Raw genomic sequence first — 20,744 nt, forward strand, 5'->3', positions numbered from 1 at the left:
TGATCAATGTGAGACAGTCAGTCTTCAAATGTTCCTGTAGTTATGAACTGAAAATATATTTTTATGATCGTAACAGTCCTTGCTTCCTTTTTCATATCTGGTTGTCTTAATGGCTTCACTGACCCTTTCATAAACCAGTTAAACTAATAAACAATGTGATACAAAGTCACTATCACAGTAACATACTAATTTAACATTTGAAGAAAAATAACACATGTATTTCTCAATCTGATCAATAGGTTTCAAAATAATTCAGATAATCCAAATCGGACAGTCAGCTGACCATTGCACTCTCTTGCCCCACATTCCCGCCCTTAGTCCAGACTCCCTCTGGAGAATTTGAAATCAAATATTATGAAATCTTTCCTCTCTCCTGACTTGACATCAGTGAGTTGAGAAAGTCCTGTCAGAGCAGACCGTTCCTGACTGCTGTACGCTCACATCTCAAGCCTCCTTTCCCTCCACGGCACCGGCAGCTGTCTGTATGTATGGAACGTAAGGCTCATTCAGTCTCTACTCTGCTGCATTCCTCCCATATCATTCAGATAAAACCAGCTACAAATGTGGGAAAGAGCTTATGCAATGTAAGGAAAGTATACTCTAGTGAGCATGTAGGCCTACAGTAGAGTATGTGTGCTGTCCTGCATTGTATGTGTCAGTATCACTGTGTGGCTTTACATTAATCCATGTCGAATGTGTGTGGGAATTTGTGTGCAGGATGCAGAGTGTAAAAGACAGTGGGAGCTCTGTTGGAGCTGAGTTAAATGTTGACATGCAGCAACAGATGTGCAGCTGCTAACCCATATGTTCCTGTATGTGAAGGTGTGCTCAAATGGATGTTGAATATAAATTTGTGTTTATCCTTTTCTTGTGAATGCACACAAAGTATAACAGCAGAAAAAAACTAATTCTGTGTGACACTGTCATTTTAGGATTTATCTATTATCTTTATACTAAGGTCTCTTAAAACTCTTAGTGAAGGAAGTCCCCGCTTCCTCCTCTGACTCCACTCTACCTGACTCCCCTGTGGTGAAGTCTCTCAGAACGATGGAGCTGGCTGCAGCACATGGATGCCTCATCACCTCAGTACTTTGAACAGTGTGTTTCAAAGGTTAGCTTTCTTTTCCTCAGAGGCATCTAAATAGTTCATGCGATATTTATTTTACTGATTAGATGAAATGATGGTGAAATGTTGTTGAAATGTTTTGATTTATAATTGAGAGACTGGAGTTTTTAGTCAAACTTCTTTCCCACATTTTCAATTTTTACCAGATGCACCAGTTTAAATGTTCAACAGCTATAACTTTGTACTGAAAGTCCTTGTTTGTGCTCTGTCTGTCTAGACCTATTTGTAATCTTAAATGCAGAAATATTCTGGTTGATGCTTCTGTATATGTGTTTTCTCTAAATATAGTTTTTGGGTCTTTTTATGCCTTTCTTCAGAGAGGAGAACAGTGGGTAGAGTTGAAAGCAGAGATAAAAGAGTGTGAGAGAGACATGTGGGAAAGGAGCCGCAGTCTGGACTTGAACCCAGGCCACCTGCATGCATGGGGCATGATGTAACTGTTAGACCATCTGCATCCCATGACAGGGTTTTTAGTGATATATCATAACCCTGGAAACCTTTGAACACAGCCCCCTATGGTCATAATGAAACTTCTTTGCTGTGCTTTTTAAGGGCTCATCCAGGGGCTGGCAAGGGGTGACAGAGACCCCCCTAGAAATCTGGTTTGCCGTGGCATCCCTTAATTACCTCCGCCAAGGAGGTTATGTGATCTGCATGGTTAGTTAGTTAGTTAGTTTGTTTGTTAGCTAATTAACTCAAAAAGTCAAGGAGGGATTTTGACGAAATTTTCAGGAAATGTCAGAAATGGCATAAGGAAGAACTGATTAGATTTTGGGACTGATCCGGAGCACCGTCTGGATCCAGGAATTTTTAAAATGATTCTTCTCTATTGGGAGATAGAGTTTATGGCGGAGGTCTGCGCTCTCTGAGTGCTTTTCTAGTTCCAAATGCTGCCTGTCTATGGCTTTGTCAGAGGACAGACTCCAACTCAAATACATTTTTTGGCTTTGTTGCTGGCTGCTTGTAGCTGTCGTCGTAAGACACATTTGCTTTTGTTTGCTAGATGGGCAAGCAACTGTGGAGTCGGTTGTCTCCCAGTCGGAAGGTTGTGGGTTTGACCCCTAACTCCTGCTATCACATATCAATGTGTCCTTGGGCTAAATGCTTACAGCTGTCTGATGGCCAGTTCTCCATGGCAAACTCTGACATCAGTGTATGAATTTGGGTGTGAATGAGAATGAATGAAGAGGTGTAAAAGAGCTTTGACAAGACAACTTAAAAAACACTACACAAGCTTAAATCCGTAGACCCTTTACAGGCAGATAGATGTCTGGCTACACCACTGCTTGGGTCAAAATATAATACTGATCAAACACCACAATGAGAGCACCTTTGAGGAGACAATCAGATTTCATGTTTTGAGAAGTGTTGCAAAAAAAAAATCTGGTTAATTTTGATAAATTTATCACAGGGGTGAAAAATGTGATTAAAAGTGTTTGCCATCACAGGACTGGCTAAAGTAGTTTTTTAATTTCAGTTGGAACGCATAAAAATTCTCCAGGCTTTACTATACTGACTACTATATGTCACTAATATTCCTCAATTTTATAATGCACCTTTAATGATAACTAAAAGAAAATGATCAGAATTGTTTCTAGTGGCCTTGTTTGTTTTTGCTACATCGATAAAATCCCAGCCTATTTGATAAACAGTTAAAAACTCAGGAGCAATGAGCCTGCCAACACTATATAAGAGCTGGCGCACATCCAGTTCTCATATAGCTTTGATACATCAGACAAAAGAGGTTTTATCTGCTTTGTAAGATGCAATTCTCATCACACTAATACACGTCCAATTAAACCAAAATAATGGTCATTATCGAGGATGTGTGGATGTTGCATTTTGTGTCCATCTCACATAGCTGATACACATGATCCATGGTCATCTACAATTTGCATTTTCACCTAAATTTTCTACCAAAGTAGAGTTTTAAAGTTGATAGCCCTCCTGCAAAGGTCTGTGTTTGGTATCTCTTCATTTACTGGAAAGTGTGGACTAAAAGGTTCATGAAAGGGGCAAACGCCGTTTATGGTTACAGTGGTTACAACAAAAGGCAGGCTCGGTGTATGTAGGATATAAACACACAAATGTCGTCTGCTTTTGCACATAAATACACACAAACACTTGCACTCAGCTCATGCATCATTGAGTTTTCTTGCCAACACAACCCCTTCACGTCGTCCTTGAATGGAAGGATAAAATACTGGCTCCCTCCCTTACCCTCTCTCTCTCCCTTCTTTTCAAGTCCTTCTGTGGCTCTTTTACGACCTTACTGTGTCTTTAGAGACTCATAAAAGCCTGAACTCTCAGTGGGGAACTTTTCTGTCGTTCAACAAATCCTTACCCTCATCTAATGGATTACTGAATGAGCGATTAAAGCCCTCTGGTGTTGCTTAATTAAGGCTTTCTCTTTGCCACAAGTGAAATGAACCTTACTGTACTGTTAGTGAAACCATGACTCATGACTTTTTCCAAGTTACTTGCAGATTTTTCCCCCTCCAGCTGGCCTCAAGGTCTCTGCAAAGTTTCTGAAAGACGCCTCATCACCTGATGAGCCTGGAGAGTGATGGCAAAAAAACAAACAAAAAAAAACAGAGTAGAAACATACAGATAATAAAGAACACAATGTGATGTGTTTGAACAACAGTGAGAGGATGGCCTTGCCGAGGTAGAGTAGGAATGTGCAAGGAAAACTATTAAAGAAACAGCATGAGGGAGGATTTGCCCAAGATCAGAGTTGAGGCACTAGAAAAAACACCGGTCAGTAAACATGAGATTCAGCAGCCACATCTCCTGTTTCTGGCTGTGGATCAAACGCACACTGTGCAGTGTGAAAGCCACATACTGTAGACACATGGTGCAACCCCCTGCAAACACTGGGGGGCCCAGGAAAATTGGCACAGTAAGAAAAGGTTTGCTGCATCATCCTGTGAAACCAAACTCTTGTTTTTATTTCTTTCCCTTCTCAGTGAGTCATCAGAAAAGATGTTTACTTTGAGGATCTTTGTTTGTCTGTTAGATGCATATTTACATCTCACTTTCAGAGAATTTGGGCGAGTGTGGATAACCGTAAGTTGTTATCTTTTATGATTTGTGTTGGTCTTCAGTAGACTACGCAAGAAACAGTGAACAGAGACTTAAAAGGCAACAGATGGAGTCAATTTGATTCATTTAAATATTTGCATCAGCTTGAAACCTCAGCACCTGAAACATCTGTACGAGACACATCTGTATGAGTCTGTAGGCTACAGCCTACGTAATCTGTCAGTTGTGCACACGGAGGAATGTGAAACAAATGTGCAGCCTTTTAAGTTTGTAACGCTCCAGAAGAAAAAGGAGAAGAAGCTTTAACAGGAAAGTGAAGGAATTCCTCCACAGCAGGAAATAAATGTTCTTTTTGCAGTGATCTTTTCATTTCCTCAGCAGGCTTTAGGGTTCAAATCCAAACAAATTGAAGCTCAAAGAGCCTGAAAAATATTACACTGTGACATATTAGATCTACAAACAGGCCATAACACTATAAAAATCTGTCTGCCTTTTACTTTACCAGTGAATCTTTCCTGTTGTCTCTCTCTTTCAATATGATATCATTACACCTACTGGTATAAGGAAATGTCTCACTTATTCAGCATATCCTGGGTGTATCCTCATCCAGCATATCACATCTCTGCTCTGTCGCTTATCTCTGCGTGTCTCTCTTTGGGTCATATACAGTATCCTGAGAGATCAGAGGCTCTGGGAGAGGCGTTGCTCTTCTCTCTAATCACAGGGTTGGTCCCTCTGGTCGGCTCATAAGCAGCACCTTCCTAACAATCACTGGCACAAACACACACACACATCTAAACATGAATACACATACTAACTGTATACTTGAGGATACAGGATAAAAGACACAGCAGGTTATATTTACAGAGGCCAAATATAGAGAAGCAGTTGATGAGTGAGGGTGGTTCAATGCAGTAAATGTTTTAAAAGGGAGGTGAGGTAGTTTCTTGAATACACAACTTGATAAAACATTGAAGCCTAATATATTAAACATACCAGGGTGGGTTTTCATAGCACTGTTTCTAGAGCATTTGGATGTCTTTAATTGGATTTTTTAACAGTTCTCTCCAGGAAGAAATGCATCAACCGCTCATGGTTTTTCCCAAATTCAGTGACATAAAGAGATACACATATTCAGAATTTTTAATTCATCTGTCAAGGACTGTAGTCAACAAAATATTAGTTTTAAAACATCTATATAGAAAATTAAACGCATCATATTTCCTGTGCAATCACTTTTTTACTGATTTTTTCTCCTTTATCCAAAATTTGATGTTCATCTACTGACAGGAGCAAAACTTCCTTCACAATTAAAGCTCTTGTGAGGAATTTTTGGTTTCTTTATTTTCAGATGTGTTCTTGGGCTTTTGAATCATTTATTGGACATAGGAGGACAGTGGATAGAGTTGGAAATGAGACGAGACATGTGGCAAAGGACCACAGCCCAGATTCAAACCCGGGCTGCCCGTGTACATGGGTAGCGCCTTAGACTGCTAGGCCATCTGTGTGCCCCTGGAATTGTCAGTTTCTGGTGATTTTGGGCCCCCAGTGGACAAAGTGAAGCCTCTTATCTCTTTTTGCTGATTTTGTCGTTGCATGGGAGGTTGATGTATTTAAAAAAATAAATAAATAAAAAGTAAAAATAATACAAGACTGATTCAGACTTTTCCTCCAGTAAATTGTAAGAATAAAACGCCATCTCTGCATTTATGTTTGACTGCCAGTGTTTTAGGCATTAAAATAACAAGAAATAATCAAAGTTTGTGCCAATAGTCTCATTTGGTTTAGTAGCTCTTAAAAAAGCATCACCATTGATTTCAGTCAGTTTAATGACCAGATAAAAACTCAACACAGTAGCTTTAATATTTATATTTAAACATTTGGGCTCATAAACAATGAAGAGGAGGGGTCATCATCAACATAATAGTGTTGAATTGTGTGTTTGAATCACATATTAGTCTACTTTACCACAGTATACTTCATCGTGGTACACAGAACTAATCTTGATAGCAAAATCATCAGTGTTAATTCAACTCCCATCGTTTAAAATTCAACAATTTTTTCTGAGTTGAAATAATGCTCACAGATTCTTTTCTGATTTTAGAAGAAAAATATTCAAACTTCAAACAGACTTTCTCAAAGATAAATCAAATTCAAAAACAAAGAAACCGTATCCTGTAATATCAAACAGTGGGTGATATTTGGGTGCTCCTCTCAAAGAACATACTGTGCGATAATATTATCATGGGGAAATATCTGGGCTATAGGTCAGCCTGCTTTTTGTTGCCCTCCTTTTATAGAGGTGTAACGTTGTCCCATGCAGATGTTTTGCCTTGAAAATGATCATTAAACTCCCACACATGTGCTCAGACACATTTCTCTCATGCCCGTCTCATGCATCTGTTTCTGATTTCCCTGATTGTTTTTTTTTTTTTTTTTTTTCCTCGGTGCCCCCGAGAGCTGAACAAGCACTTAACATCTTGTTTTGATTTTTAATGACACGTTATGAGACAGGAATGCTCTTAAATTAATTTAATTCATTCAAATCTTTAGAGCTTTACTGTGACATGCAATCATAAGGCATGAGACAAGACACTGGGTTTATTTGTTACCCTCTGGGGGGGTTTGTCATTGTTTCAGAGTTTCACACTGTTCAGTGATCCTCCAATGAGAGAGGGGACTTTTTAACACACCCACCATGCTCAGAAGATGGGTCTAAGATTGGTACATTGTAGACTTGGCTGCAAAAAGCATCAGCAGAGTCTGAGAGGGCTGATGAGGCCAAACCACGCAATCTCTATAAATACATACATGTATTTAACTTTGTCATTGAGGCTCTGCTGATGAGTTTTCAGCTGGTTATAAATCAGGCTCATACCATCATTCATGTCTACTGAAAAGAAAACATGATCAGCATAATGAATGTTTCTGTACATTTATGTTTTATTCATGCAGTCTGCCAGATCAACATTTCTTTTTGTCAAAATGACAGAAATATTTGACTGTTAGGATCAATAAGGCAGAGTATACTGAATGTTTTAAGAAGCTACTTGCTATGTGAGGGGGTGCAAGGTTTGGCAACAGAGCCTGGTTACAGACATCAGACATCCATAAATTACACATTTTGAATGAGAATATTTGTTTAAAAAGTCATATTCCGTATTCCGGCCATGTCCTGAATCTGGTTCCCAGAATGCTTTGTCTGTGGCTCCTGTCTGTCGGGAGCACAAGCTCTATGTTAAATTCGTCCACAAATATGAAACATTGTTTACTGTTTAGTGTTTTCACCTCATAGAATAAAGTTTTTAATGAAAAGAAACCATTGCTCAAGAAAGGCAGCAAGCAACTGATATGGAGGGAGCGCAACGCACGACTTGTTCATCATCACTTGGGCATGTTCAGTGAAGCCCTATTTAAAAATGAATAAAAGTTTTAAAAAATATATACAGTTTTGAAAAAAAAACCCAAAAAACCCAAAAAGGTTATGGATGTCTAAGTGCGTCTGAATTCATGGATGTCCAAAAGTGCATGTCTTTATTGATGTCTGCAGGTGCCTCTTAGATATGGGTGTGCCAACATTAAAAACATTCAAAGTTCCTCACAGGAAGTTTAAAAAAACATGTAAGAAAAACAAACGTTTGCTTTATTTAGAAAAGATAAAGTTTGAACTTTTAGATTTTTTTCAGAAAAATAGTTGATTATTCTATAAAGGTGTAGCTATAATACATCTTGATGTATTGTATTAATTAATTTATTAATTCTTGATGGATTGTATTTATTGCAGCATTTCGAGTTGTTATGAATTTATACAGACCATACAAGTCCTTTATTAGACAGTTTATGACCTTTTAGTCTACTCTACAAATTATAATTTCACATTGTAGGCCAACAAATGGAAAGTGTATAAGGAGAAATTCTGAAAGCATCAATAAAATAAAAGCCTATAGTATAATTCTGATTAATTATCTTTCAAAGGTCATTTCAGACATTGTAATGATAACTGCTGTGAAACAAGCTAGCTGCTAACTGCGTACGTATAATTAGATTAATAATAGACGAGCGCTAATCCAACATTTCTCTTTTTTTTCTAGTCTCAAAGGCTTAAAATATGTCAGATAAAACTTAACTGTTATTCCAAATATGTTTTAAACCTCGAAGTCTTAAAGAATTGCAGTAATAGTCTCGGTAAATACTGTTCAGGCTTTTGACAGACTCCTATCTGCTCTGCAGTTTCCACCTTCTGTGAGAAAAAGGTTGTGAATGATTTTGTTTCAGAGCTGGTACAAAGTTTAAGCCCCGCCTCCTCACCTTCTAGCCAATCAGGTGTGAATATTTAAATGAGCCACCCATAAAGATGACTTGTAGCGGCATCTGTGACAGACCATAAGAAACTTTACTTTCTGACCGGTTCCCTGCATTTAAAACAGAAGATTGGATTACACTGGTCGAGTGCTTTGAAGCAACTTTTTATTCCGGATATTTTTAAAGAAAAAAACAAAACCCTTTCAATAATATGGGAAAAGAAAATTTGAACTTTTTGACTGTTTGGATATTTTTGGGAAAAATCTTTGCAACTTTTTCTTCTGCTCCTACCCTCAGCACCCCTACTGTGTTTGGTAAGACTCACCTGTTAGTTTGTGGATACTAGTCTGACAGGATTTTAGGTTCAGGTGTCATCTGCTGCTCTCATGAAGTGAACATATGAAGAGAGCAGGATTAATTAATGCATGCTGTTCGATCTGACCGACAGTAACCCCGAGAAATGCTTTCAGACTGCAGCTCTGCAGGTCTGCATCCCATTTCATACCATTCATGTCTATGTGCATGAACAAAAGCCGCTGCCAGAGGCGTTTAGTCTTAAAGGGGGAAACGTGTAAGGAGGAAAACAGTCATTCAACAATTTAGCTCTGAAACACTTAGTTAGTTAAAATATCAAAAATAACTCACAAAAGATGTTCACTGAGAATGTTGTATATCTTAATGACGTTACTTCAACTTTAATCCTCTGGACTTAGTAGATTTGTTTTAAAATATTAAGGTTAACAAAGACAATAAAACAATTAAAGCTGTTCACACAGCCTTTTATGCATGTTTTCATTACTTTTACAGAACTTACTTGCAATAAGATAATCTTGCATTTGCTATCTTTAAGGTTTTACATAGTTTATGATGGCAGAAATTAGCTGTCGACAAAAGGGGGCGACACTGCCATGCTGTACACCCCCACACTGAGACATTAGTGAAGTGGTCACCTCAATAGACAGTGAAAGGGAGCATAACTTGTGTAAAAAAAGTTATTTGTTCTCTAATCCCAATTCTGTTGGGAAACATTTAAACAACAGGTTGAGCATGCACAAAATTGCCCCTTTCTTCTCATGCCATCATTATCTAATGATCTTCTGTTTGTGTGTTTGTTGTTACAGTAAACAGCACAGTCGGTGCCACAACGCTGCCCACCACCACTGACTGGATCTCAGACTTCACAGACATTCAATCCAAGTTCTCCCTGCGTACAGCAGAAATCCCAGATGATGACATGTGCTACATTGTGCCCGGCCAGCCCGAAACCATCAAAGACTGTAAATTCAACCCAGAAACGCAGACTTTTGTCGTGATTCATGGCTGGACGGTATGTCACACTTAAAGGAAATCTGTCCTCCTTATTTAGAAAATCATTTTAACATGGATGTTTATCATGTTTTGTGAGTTTTGTGTCTTTATGTCAGTGTAGAGGATCTCATGTTATGTGTCATATTACTCATCTGGTTCAGGGACATGGATAAAATAAAATTAGGCAGAAAACATGTTGAAATAATGCTTTCATGTTACACATTTAACATTTAGACTTACATAACCAACAAGCTGAATATAAATGTTGTGCCAAGCCCTAAATAATGAGCCTCCACACAGTTTGATGAGATAAATGTAGCAATGAATTTACATTCCAGCACAGAGTTAGCTCACCAGAAACAGTAATCTCCTCTTCTAATGTGATTTAAAGCCATTCATGCAACAAGATTTGACCCCTAGCTTCTCTCCAGGACACAGAAAGAGGGTTAAGACCGGAATAAATCATGCCATACTCCAGCTGACCTCACAAATGTGTGACCATGTGTCTGTGTTTGTTTCTCTAGGTAACAGGGATGTACGAGAGCTGGGTGCCCAAGCTTGTGTCAGCTCTTTATGAACGGGAGCCCACTGCCAATGTGATCGTGGTGGACTGGCTGGTTCGTGCCAGCCAGCACTACCCCACCTCTGCCGCCTACACCAAACTGGTGGGCCGTGACGTTGCCAAGTTTGTTAGCTGGATACAAGTGAGTGTTTTCTTTAGACAACTTTCCAAGCTGGCTGACAGCTGCCTAACAGCTGGATCAGATTTGTCACATCCTCTAACAAGTGCCGTTGGCTTACTGCTTTTTGGGTGAACAAATTATCACCGCATTCTACATTAATCAAGCAGAGAAAGGGAGCAGCAGCAGAGAGTGTGTGACACATATGTTACTGGTGATGTCATGTTTTTAAACCCAGCAGGACGGCTTTGGATGTGTTTGGCTACTGGGTATGATTTTAAATGCCTTTAAAAGTCTTTAATGGCTGTGTTTGTGGCTTCTGGGGCTCAGTATTTAGTGGATATCTGCCTTTGTTTGAGCAACTTTAATAAAGGAGGTAAGGGACAGTGGCGCAGTTAGTGCTTATTTGTTTTTCTACTGTTTTCATGGCTTTAATGTTGAAACACTGCACAATTTTGGAAGCACACAAAATGACACCAACAATTAAATGTCTTGGATTTACTCTGAGATATGAACACAGCCTGATAGTAGTTTAATCCCTGCAGAAAGTCTGCAGGTTTCACTTCAAACTGTCTCCTGGCTTGTCAGCTAGGGTTTCTGGCACATCTCACTTGTCACCTCCCTTTCAGAAAGAGCTGCAGCTGCCCTGGGAGAGGATTCATCTTCTGGGTTACAGCCTGGGAGCACATGTGGCTGGAATCGCCGGAGACCTCACTGACCATAAAATCAGCAGGATTACAGGTGAGAATCCATCATCTTCCTCTCACATTGATGCTACATTGTATGATTGGAAAGTGGGTCTTCACAGTCATTTGATTTGTTGAGCTTTATGCATAAAAGCAGAGTCTTTCCACTTACAAATGTCTTTTCAAAACCATATTCAAATTATTGCAGAGTTTATTGCAGAGTTTTAACAAAAAATTGTATGGGGGTTTGTTGTTGTATAGAAGAGATGATAATAATCGAAAACAGAAATATAAAATAAAAGCAATTTTCCTGCAATCAGGTTCTTGACTGAGACACAGGCAGTGAAAATAAAACCTATTAAGCAATATATATCAAATTGGGTAATGGAAAACTACGGTAGTGCAGGAAGGTGCAGTATATTTTGTGCAAATTTCTTACAGCATAGAGATCCACGTACCATGTGTAATGTGTTTAAACAGCTGGAAATTTGGCTTTGATTGACACTTTTAATGTCTAAAATCAGACTCTGAGCCAAGGACTTTCATACAAACTCACCATACTGTAAAGTAATAAGGATCTGATCTGTTAATAAAAACAACAAAATTCACTGGTGAAATATATTCAGTTAGTCAGTGCCTTCCAGGCCCATATTGTGCATGTGCATGTCTGTCAGTTCTCTTATTTGTTCATAAAAAAAAATCTTTGACTTGCTGGGAATAATAACGTTAAGTGTAACGTGCTGACAAGACTCCACATTTCACATCATTCTAAAATGAGCAAAATCTAAAATACATTTTGTCTCCCTCTCCTTCCTCCTTCTAGGTCTTGATCCTGCTGGTCCCACTTTTGAGCATGCAGACAACAAGAGCACCCTATCCAAAGATGATGCCCAGTTTGTGGACGTCCTGCACACCAACACCAGGGGATCCCCGGACCGTAGTATCGGCATCCAGAGACAAGTGGGCCACATCGACATTTACCCCAACGGAGGAACTTTCCAGCCGGGTTGCGACATCCAGAATACTCTGCTTGGGATTGCATCTGCGGGACTAAAAGGCCTCCAAAGTATGTACCTTAAATAATCTAACTTTCTCTCATTGAATTTCTGGTTGAGGTAATACTTGGGGGCATGTGTCTTTTATGTAAATAAAGGATTCAAGTCTGCACCAGATGACTTGTTTTCATGCCTACTCTCATTGTTAAGACTCCACTAGCTTAGACCTGCTGGTACCAATCTCCTCCTCTGTGTGACACTGCAGCACAAAGACACATATTGGCCCACATTAAAGTGATAGATATGCAACAACAATGTCCTAACAAATCATTAAGACAGACCTTTGTAACATTACATGGCGTCAACAGACTCTTTAAGCTTCCAGGGCTGCATTTAAAACATGGTTGCCTGCAGTCATAACAAAGAGTCCCAGCCTGTCTGGTGTAAAGATGAAAGTCTTGCTTGGTGTGTTTCTAAATGTTCGCTTCCCTAGCTGTTGTGCTAAAAAAAGTGGACAACTGAATGAGAAAGCCATCTGGGTTTGCATTCAGTCTGACATGTAAAGGATCGTAAAATCCCCACATGTGAAAGATGTTGCTCTGCTCTACACAGAGTAGCTTAGTTACAGTTTCTGTGTATTAATCCCTGTAGATGTGGACCAGCTTGTCAAATGTTCCCACGAGCGCTCCATCCACCTGTTCATCGACTCCCTGCTCAACACGGAGCAGCAGAGCTTGGCTTTCCGCTGCAAGACCAAAGAAGCCTTCAACAAGGGGATGTGTCTGAGCTGCAGGAAGAACCGCTGCAACAAGCTCGGCTATAACATCAACAAAGTACGCATGACCCGCAGTGTCCCAATGTACCTCAAGACGCGGGGAGTGATGCCTTACAAAGGTAAGGAATAGATGAAATGTCCTTTTTCTGGCTTTGTGCTTCTGTGAACGACTGTACAAATGTCCTGATGGGTTTATATTCTTAAGAGAGGATTAGTGGAGTTGAGTTAATTTGTGCACATTCCTTGAGCTGCAGACATTGAGCTGCTGTACATTTAGCTGTAATAATATTATCAACAGGAGAAGCATATAAATAAGAGTACACACACTTTAATACAGCCTAGTGCCTCCAACGAGCAGCCTGTGTTCAGATGGTGACATGAAGAGGAGGTCACGGGTATTTTAGTTGCATGAGGTATGCTAAGGTAATGCTACACCCCTGCATGTGCAATGGAAAGGTTTATTTAAGAGTTACTATTTGGCACAAGTATGAATGATGCTCATGGGTGTAAGTATTGTAATGCTGCAGTAGTGAGTGAGTGTGAAGGAAGCCCAATGAGATTATGCAGAAATCTGAACACAACACCATGTCAGTCTCATGAAGACAGAGAAAATAGATGTTACATAAGTGCTTTTCTGGTGTTTAAGTGTGGGAGAAGGGTTGGGGGCATGTCATGCTGTGGGATTGTGTGTCAAAAGTAAAAAAAAAACAACAACTCTCTTTCTTATAGTTTTTCACTATCAGGTGAAGGCTCACTTCTTTAGCAAGGACTCCCTGAACTTCACTGAGCAGCCGATGAAGATTTCTCTTTTTGGGACTGATGGAGAGAAGGAGGACATTCCCTTTGTTCTGTACGTGGAAATAAAACACTTAAACATGGCCACCATTTAAAAACAAAAACACAGACGCACACAAGAAATCAGATGGTCAGCAACAGTGTTTGCATTCATCCTGACACTAAATAAAGTCTATGTAGGCTCTCGTGCTGCTTACGTCATGCACATGCATGCACACATAACATACATGCCTTCGAATCTAAGAAGCTGACCTTTGACATTTGCTCCTTTCACTCTGCAGGCCGGCCCTTGAGACTAACACCACTCTGTCTTTCCTCATCACCACCGATGTGGACATCGGAGACTTGATGATTGTGAAGCTACGCTGGGAGAAGGATACGCTCTTAAGCTGGTCAGACTTGTGGAACAGCAGGCAGTTCCACCTGCGAAAACTGCGCATCAAATCTGGGGAACACCAGTCCAAGTGAGAAATTGAAAACATCAACAAATACTGACACTGCTTCTATAGATTTTACTATTTATTTCAATTATTTTCTGTATGATTTCAGGGTGATCTTCAGTGCAAAGGAAGGAGAGTTTGCCTACCTGGTCAGAGGAGGTGAAGATGCTGTCTTCGTCAAATTAAAGGAAGACAACAGGAGCCGTGAGGAGAGGAAGTAAGTTAAGAAGTAGCTTCCTCTATGCATTTGATGTGTGCCTTTAAAAATCAACCCATAATTAACTACTTATATTTTCCTATACAAATTCAGAATACATATTATCGCATCTGTCTCAGAACTTCAGTTAATAAGGAGAGGGCCCAAAGCTTGTGCCAGACTTGATGTGTTTTCTTTCCTGTTCATTGACGTCTCCTCCAAGGTTATAATAGTTTGGGATTTTTCATTAGTTTTTATTTCCATTTCGTTCCATTTCTGTGTTCAATTTCAGTTTATTTTTTATTAGTTATGACTGATGGTTTGCTAGTTTAGTTTAGTTTTTATTTTGCAAAATGCTTCGTTTTAGTTTTTATTAGTATTAGTGTTAGTTTTATGTTTTTTTTACAGATACATGTCGGGGCTGAGTGAGCGTCATACATTTTAAAAACATATTAAAACAGGCTATTCTTCAGTTATAATTTTATTTACTTAATGATGACTTAATGAATTTATTTACTTAATGATTATGCTTGAATAGTTTGATGTTTACATGGTTAGTTTTGTAACGCTCTATAGTTATAGTTACCCAGTTTTAGTTAGTTTTCGTTTTTTTGGGAAAAGCTTAGTTTTTATTTAGTTTCAGTTAACTGAAAGGATTTTTGAATTTTAGTTTTAGTTATTTGGTTAGTTTTAGTTAACTATGATAACCTTGGTCTCCTCTTCTCTCCAGGATGCACAGGCTGAAAATGAAGGGCAGCTCTTTTGGCAAGAATAATGCTTGAAGTTGCACTTAAACATCCACCTGCCCATCATGCATGCCAAAGATCAAGAGCACACAGAGACACTGGGAATGCTGTGGCAAGTTACTGGACTTAAACTGAATGCTTCTGATTTTCCTTTCTGCTGTGCCTCTTACTGCTTCCAACATGACCTTACCCACAGAGCTGGAAAACCAGTCGACTAAGCAGCTCTCTCTCCTGTCTCTGCAATGTGTGCTGCTGGAAAATGTTACAAGTGCTCTTTTTATAATGTGCTCAGATTTGACAACTTTCAGTAGATATGCATATCTTTGTAATCATATTGTAAGCTTTGTAGACCATTTGTAGGGATTTTGAAGTGTTATGAAGTGCTGTGTTTAGTTTGCCTATTTGAACTTGGATTATTGTTCATGTATAAATGATTCAGAGTGAAAGGCACAATTTAGGCACATCAAATTATTTTTTTCATCCCTTAAATGTACACAATGAACATTTATCTCTCATATTTGTCTTTACCTAACCAGTGATTGCCAGGGACCAAAGAAGTATCAACTATGTACTGAGCAGAGAATAACAGCAGTCTTTGTAAATACCTACTTTAATCAGTATTATATATATATTTTTTGAATACGAGTAACTTGTTAATATGTGATCCCTTGAAACTTTGCCTGTTCTTTAAATGCGTTTTGGTTACTGTGTCACTGGTCACTTTAGAAGGCTCTCTTTCCCCCTGCATGAAGCAGTTTTTGGCCTTTTCACAAAATTTAACTCGTGGTCACTTGTTGGGGTCCAGTACCATCTAGGTGCTCCCTTTACTTCATAAATGGGCCAACAGTTTCTCATTTGCAACATTTTACCTCACTGACTCAGTGAACAACATGTCCTTATTTTGAAAGGTCAGACATTGCTAACACTGCAGGTAAACATGCAGGTGATTTGTGCTGCACTGACCTACATGATAGCCATAATACATCTCAAGAATACTTCATACTGTATTTATTGAATGTACATTTATATATTTGTATATTAAGCTGTAATATATTTCTGCAGGCTTCGGTTGTCATTTGTGTGTTTTTTTTAAATGTTGCATTTTGTGATTGAATGCTTGAAGGCTTGGGAAGGACCAATGAAATTGGTCTCTTCTCCAGCTGTTCAGTGCATTTACTTTAATACACTGAAATGCAGTGCACTGTTTAAATGAAGAGCCGAAGATGGTTTAATAAAGAGATAAATTACATATTTCTACATGCCTGACTGCTCAAGTTGATTTTCCATTTATTAGATAAGAAAATAATAAAACTGTTTAACGATTTTAGACCAGAATTGGAGATGAAGTTGCCTCTTACTACCAAAAGAATGAGAAGCACTGCCTTGAAACTTTACAATAATTGAGTATATAATTCATATTTGGAGGAATTATGAACATCAAGTATACTTAAAATATGCTCCTTTATTTACTGCAAGCTTGATTGAGACCTCTCCACACAGACTCAGTACTGTGATTACTACATACTGACTAGAAAGGGGTGAATATTTATGTAGTCACTTATTTTACATTACATATTTTTATTAATTGACATTACTGTGTGGAAATCGTTTTCACTCTGACATTAAAGAGGTTTTTTTTCTGTCAAAAAAACAAATTACATTGACCACAATTGATATATAAAATCAATTAAAGGGTAAACATTCAAAGGGGTGATTATTTTTTATAGGCACTCTAAACTGAACCACATGTCATTTATAGGTGAGCATAAAATCTCACATATATTATTCTAATGAAAAATGAAACCCCGAACATGTTTGGACTGAAAATAGTTAATGATACATCCCCCTTAGATAATTTTCTTTGCATGCATGTTTGGTTCTGGCATCTTTTATCATCATGTCACATCATGTAGTGAAATTCAGTCAAGTCTGTGCCTGGGAGTATTTTTTATATCATCCCATCTACTGGAATTAAAATGATCGTCATGTCTGGAAAGCGGTTTGCAATGACGCAAAAAACAAAACAAAACAATAATGTGAAGGTTAAGGCATTACAGCTTCAATCATTTAATCAGTCTTTCTTTGTATACCACCGATTCATGACCAATGTTATCTCAACTCACTTTACAAAGAGGGCAGGTCTACACCATACTCTTTGTTAAATGATTTACAAAGATCCAACTTTAATGCAACATGAGCACAGCACTTAGCATCATTTAGCAAAGCTATAGGGACAAGGAAACTACCAGCTTTTACTAGCTTGAGAACAAAAGTCGATGAAAATTACTGGTTACCTGTTAACATGGAAAAAGTGAAATAAATATACAAGATGTATATAAGTACATGTGCATAAGTACAGTTTTTGGGTATTTGTACTTAGATGCATCCCACCATGATTAATGGCTGTGTTTTCAAACCTTCAAATAGAGACGCTTTAATTTTACCACAAGCCCACATGTATGAGCACCCAAAATTATTTGATTCTTTTTTATCAGTGCACCTTTCAACACCATGGAAAGTTAGTCTGCAGATAAAAAAAACCATACCTCCAACAATCAACAAAACTTTAATGAACAGATGTAATCATATAACAGCAGTAAACACAGATCATAAGGATTGCATTGGGTGTGAGAGAACATAATTCATTTTTTTATTATTGATGAACTGCACTGTGACACATTGTTGTCAGCAGTCTTTTTCCAACCATGACCTGGGAGGTAAAGGTGCCCTCCTGAGCAGTAGGCTAGTCACCATTGAGGTGTGCTTCACTAAAGTAGGTCCCACATGTGCTTTTCCAGCCAGGCTCTGTTTGTGTTTGCTAGTTTTAATATGGCTTTGTATATTGCTATTTCCACCATCGGTGAAAAAAATGGACAGTGTGTGCAAAATGTGGCATATTTAATACTTAGTACCTTTTGAGGTAAACTGTATCCTTCCTGGAGCTCTCTGGAAAATGCTGATTTTCTTTTCACCATGACAGTTTGCTTAGCTGACAATAAGCTGCGGGTCCTGTCAGTACAAGATGGACTGAAATTGATTAACACAGAGACAAACTATTGAGCTTCGACTTACAATGCATTAGCTATGTTTTTCTATTGGGTAAAACAGCAACAGACTGGTAACAACAGTGGCTGACATCTATACAGACAAATCAGTGTTGCGAGTGTAGTACATTATTATTATCATTATTCTAGTTTGTTAAAAGTGGAACAAGGATTGTTTAAAATCAGGAGATTATAATGTTTTAATGATATTTGTTATGACTCAGGACACAGAGGACCATTCTGAGCAAACCGGGACATATGATCAACCTACATATAGAAGTCTAGAGTTATCATCAGTATGTTATTCTATGGCCAGTCCTTGCTTAACTCTGCATGGCTGCTCCTTCACCTGTAAATGACTAGAGTACATCCAGTCTGACCATTTATTTTCAACACTGTCATTTAAAGTCCAATCCTTTATAAGGTCAAACTGCACAGAACATTTTGTGTTTAATCTGAACCACCTCTTGTCCTGACACAAGATGCGCAGTATTTCAAACTCCTCATAGAAAAGACAACAAAAACAATACTGAGCAGCTTAACTTCCAGAGTTTAAATCACCCTGTGGAGTTTTTCTCTTACAGTGTCACTTTTTTTACATTTTGCACACAGCCAACGTGTCTCACTAGAACACAATGTACAGTATGCAGCTCGAAAGACTAAGAAAAATGCTGTATGTATGCTTCTTCTGCCCTAGTATCACATTTTCAAAGCCTCTTTAGACAGCATTGGGCTCATAAAATGCTATATTCCACTAGTTTCTATTATACTATTAAATATGACATTTTGATTAACAATTGCCACATGAGCATTTCATTTTGTACCCTTAATTTGTAAAGTAATAACAACTATTACATCTGGTGCACCCATTTTTGAAAACCCTTTAAAGATGACCCCACGAGATCAGAAAGAATTTGGTAAAGTTGCAGCTCAAAGCATTATTGGCCTCTTATATCACTGATAGTGACATTCCTCTTACGCTGTACTTTGACAAAAAGATTTTTAACCTGCTGACAACAGTGAAGAGTTTACTCAGTGTGGTGTTGAACTGACTCTACAAACATTCATAAAACACATACAGCAATCTCAACCTATTACAACAAATATGTGTAATAGGTTGATTTTATGACTCTGTTCACTGAGGTCAGAAAGTATAAACTACTTATCCCAACTCCTCATGGTCACTTTGATGTATAGGGTAAAATTAGGACTTCAGCATTGGCTCTTTTGTGAATATCATCACCTTCAATGGCATCACAAAAACAGGTACCCAACATAAAAAATATGTGTTTCTTTAAATTAAAAAAAAAAAACTGGACAATTTATTCTTTAAATCAAAACTGGAACTAATTTTCAAGGGGAAACCTCCCAAAAAGATGGAAATATCCTTTTATTTTATTGTAATCATGTCAGTCAGAGCTCTGAGCCTGAATAAATAACACTTAGTACTGTGCCAGAGCATACACGCTTCTGAGGCATATATAACTACATGAACTATAATACAAACTGGTCTGCTCACGTTCTGCTTTCACTCAGCTACCTGTGTTCATAACAGTGACTTTATATTAAGACAGACAACATACCTCAACCTCATCCTGCTGTACAAAGGTAAAACCAAAATACATCTGTGACGAGTGCTGACATATTGCACGTTAGGTGCCAGGTCTGAGCAGTACACAACCTATTGGTTATAAGAGTATGGGTTTTACATCTTACCGCTGCTGTTACTTAGAACACAGATTTAACTTAAATTATTATTGTTATCATTATTATCATTTATAGGACAGATTCATGTGCTGGCCTGAGGCAGATGCAATTGAATGATTTGTTAGTGTTTCTTATGCTTCAGGTCACCATTTCTTATCAACTGCTGCTAATCCAGTGAGCACACCACAGGAGGAGCCACAGTGGTCAACAGAGCTCCAATTTACGTCACTTAGTACATTTTTGACCCTCAGATGGAGAAAAAGAAATTAAGTGTAAGTGAGAAAAAATGTATGCCATGCATAAATAACAATAAAAACAGAAAACATTGATAAAACAAACTCCACTTTTTTGTATGTTTTTTAATTAAGGTCAGACCTGATCATAAGTATCAAAAATTAATTGATTTGTAGTGTGCAATTTCCCCTCATGCTGAATATGGGAAAAATTTGGTGACAAACTGGAAAAACTGCAATTATGAAACAGTGAATCCAGAATGAAACCCTTATAACACAAAACTCTTTTTGTTTGTTTGTTTATTATACTTTGATAGCTTCGGGATCAAAATTGTAGTTTCAATGGGGCATTTTTGGTTAGCAACACACTAAGTGTATACAAAAATTGTACAGAGCTTATCATTGACCTGATACAGGTTCTGATGTCAAAAGTTCAAAATCTTTAGAAAAACAAAACCCATAAACCCCAAAAACTATGTTGTTAGCATTAAAAAAGTCAAATAATGATACAAAAGAAAGAAAAAGATAACAAAAATGACCAAAAAAGCTGCCTTTGACGAGTTAAAGAATCAATTAACTAATTAAGTTAAATTTCCTTGGAAAAAACATAATTGATTTGATATTACTGTGAAAGTAGTTTTGGTAAACATTTAATATGTGCATTTT

At 38.1% G+C, this 20,744-nt stretch overlaps 1 protein-coding gene across 2 annotated transcripts; it reads left to right on the plus strand.

Moving 5' to 3' along the window:
• Positions 1-393: 393 nt before the first annotated feature.
• On the plus strand, positions 394-16,351 carry lpl (lipoprotein lipase). Of its 2 annotated transcripts, none has more exons than XM_041791268.1 (10): positions 394-495; positions 9,595-9,800; positions 10,306-10,485; positions 11,091-11,202; positions 11,971-12,213; positions 12,794-13,036; positions 13,647-13,767; positions 13,994-14,176; positions 14,262-14,369; positions 15,079-16,351. In XM_041791268.1, the coding sequence occupies exons 1-10, from the start codon at positions 489-491 to the stop codon at positions 15,128-15,130; spliced, it is 1,455 nt and encodes a 484-aa protein (XP_041647202.1). In that variant the 5' UTR covers positions 394-488; the 3' UTR covers positions 15,131-16,351. The 2 variants fall into 2 exon arrangements, with proteins under 2 accessions (XP_041647202.1, XP_041647201.1); XM_041791267.1 differs by lacking the exon at positions 394-495 and adding an exon at positions 8,534-8,787.
• The last annotated feature ends 4,393 nt before the right edge of the window (positions 16,352-20,744 follow it).

The sequence above is a fragment of the Cheilinus undulatus genome, linkage group 7 (assembly GCF_018320785.1).
Source record: "Cheilinus undulatus linkage group 7, ASM1832078v1, whole genome shotgun sequence".
NCBI lineage: Eukaryota > Metazoa > Chordata > Actinopteri > Labriformes > Labridae > Cheilinus > Cheilinus undulatus.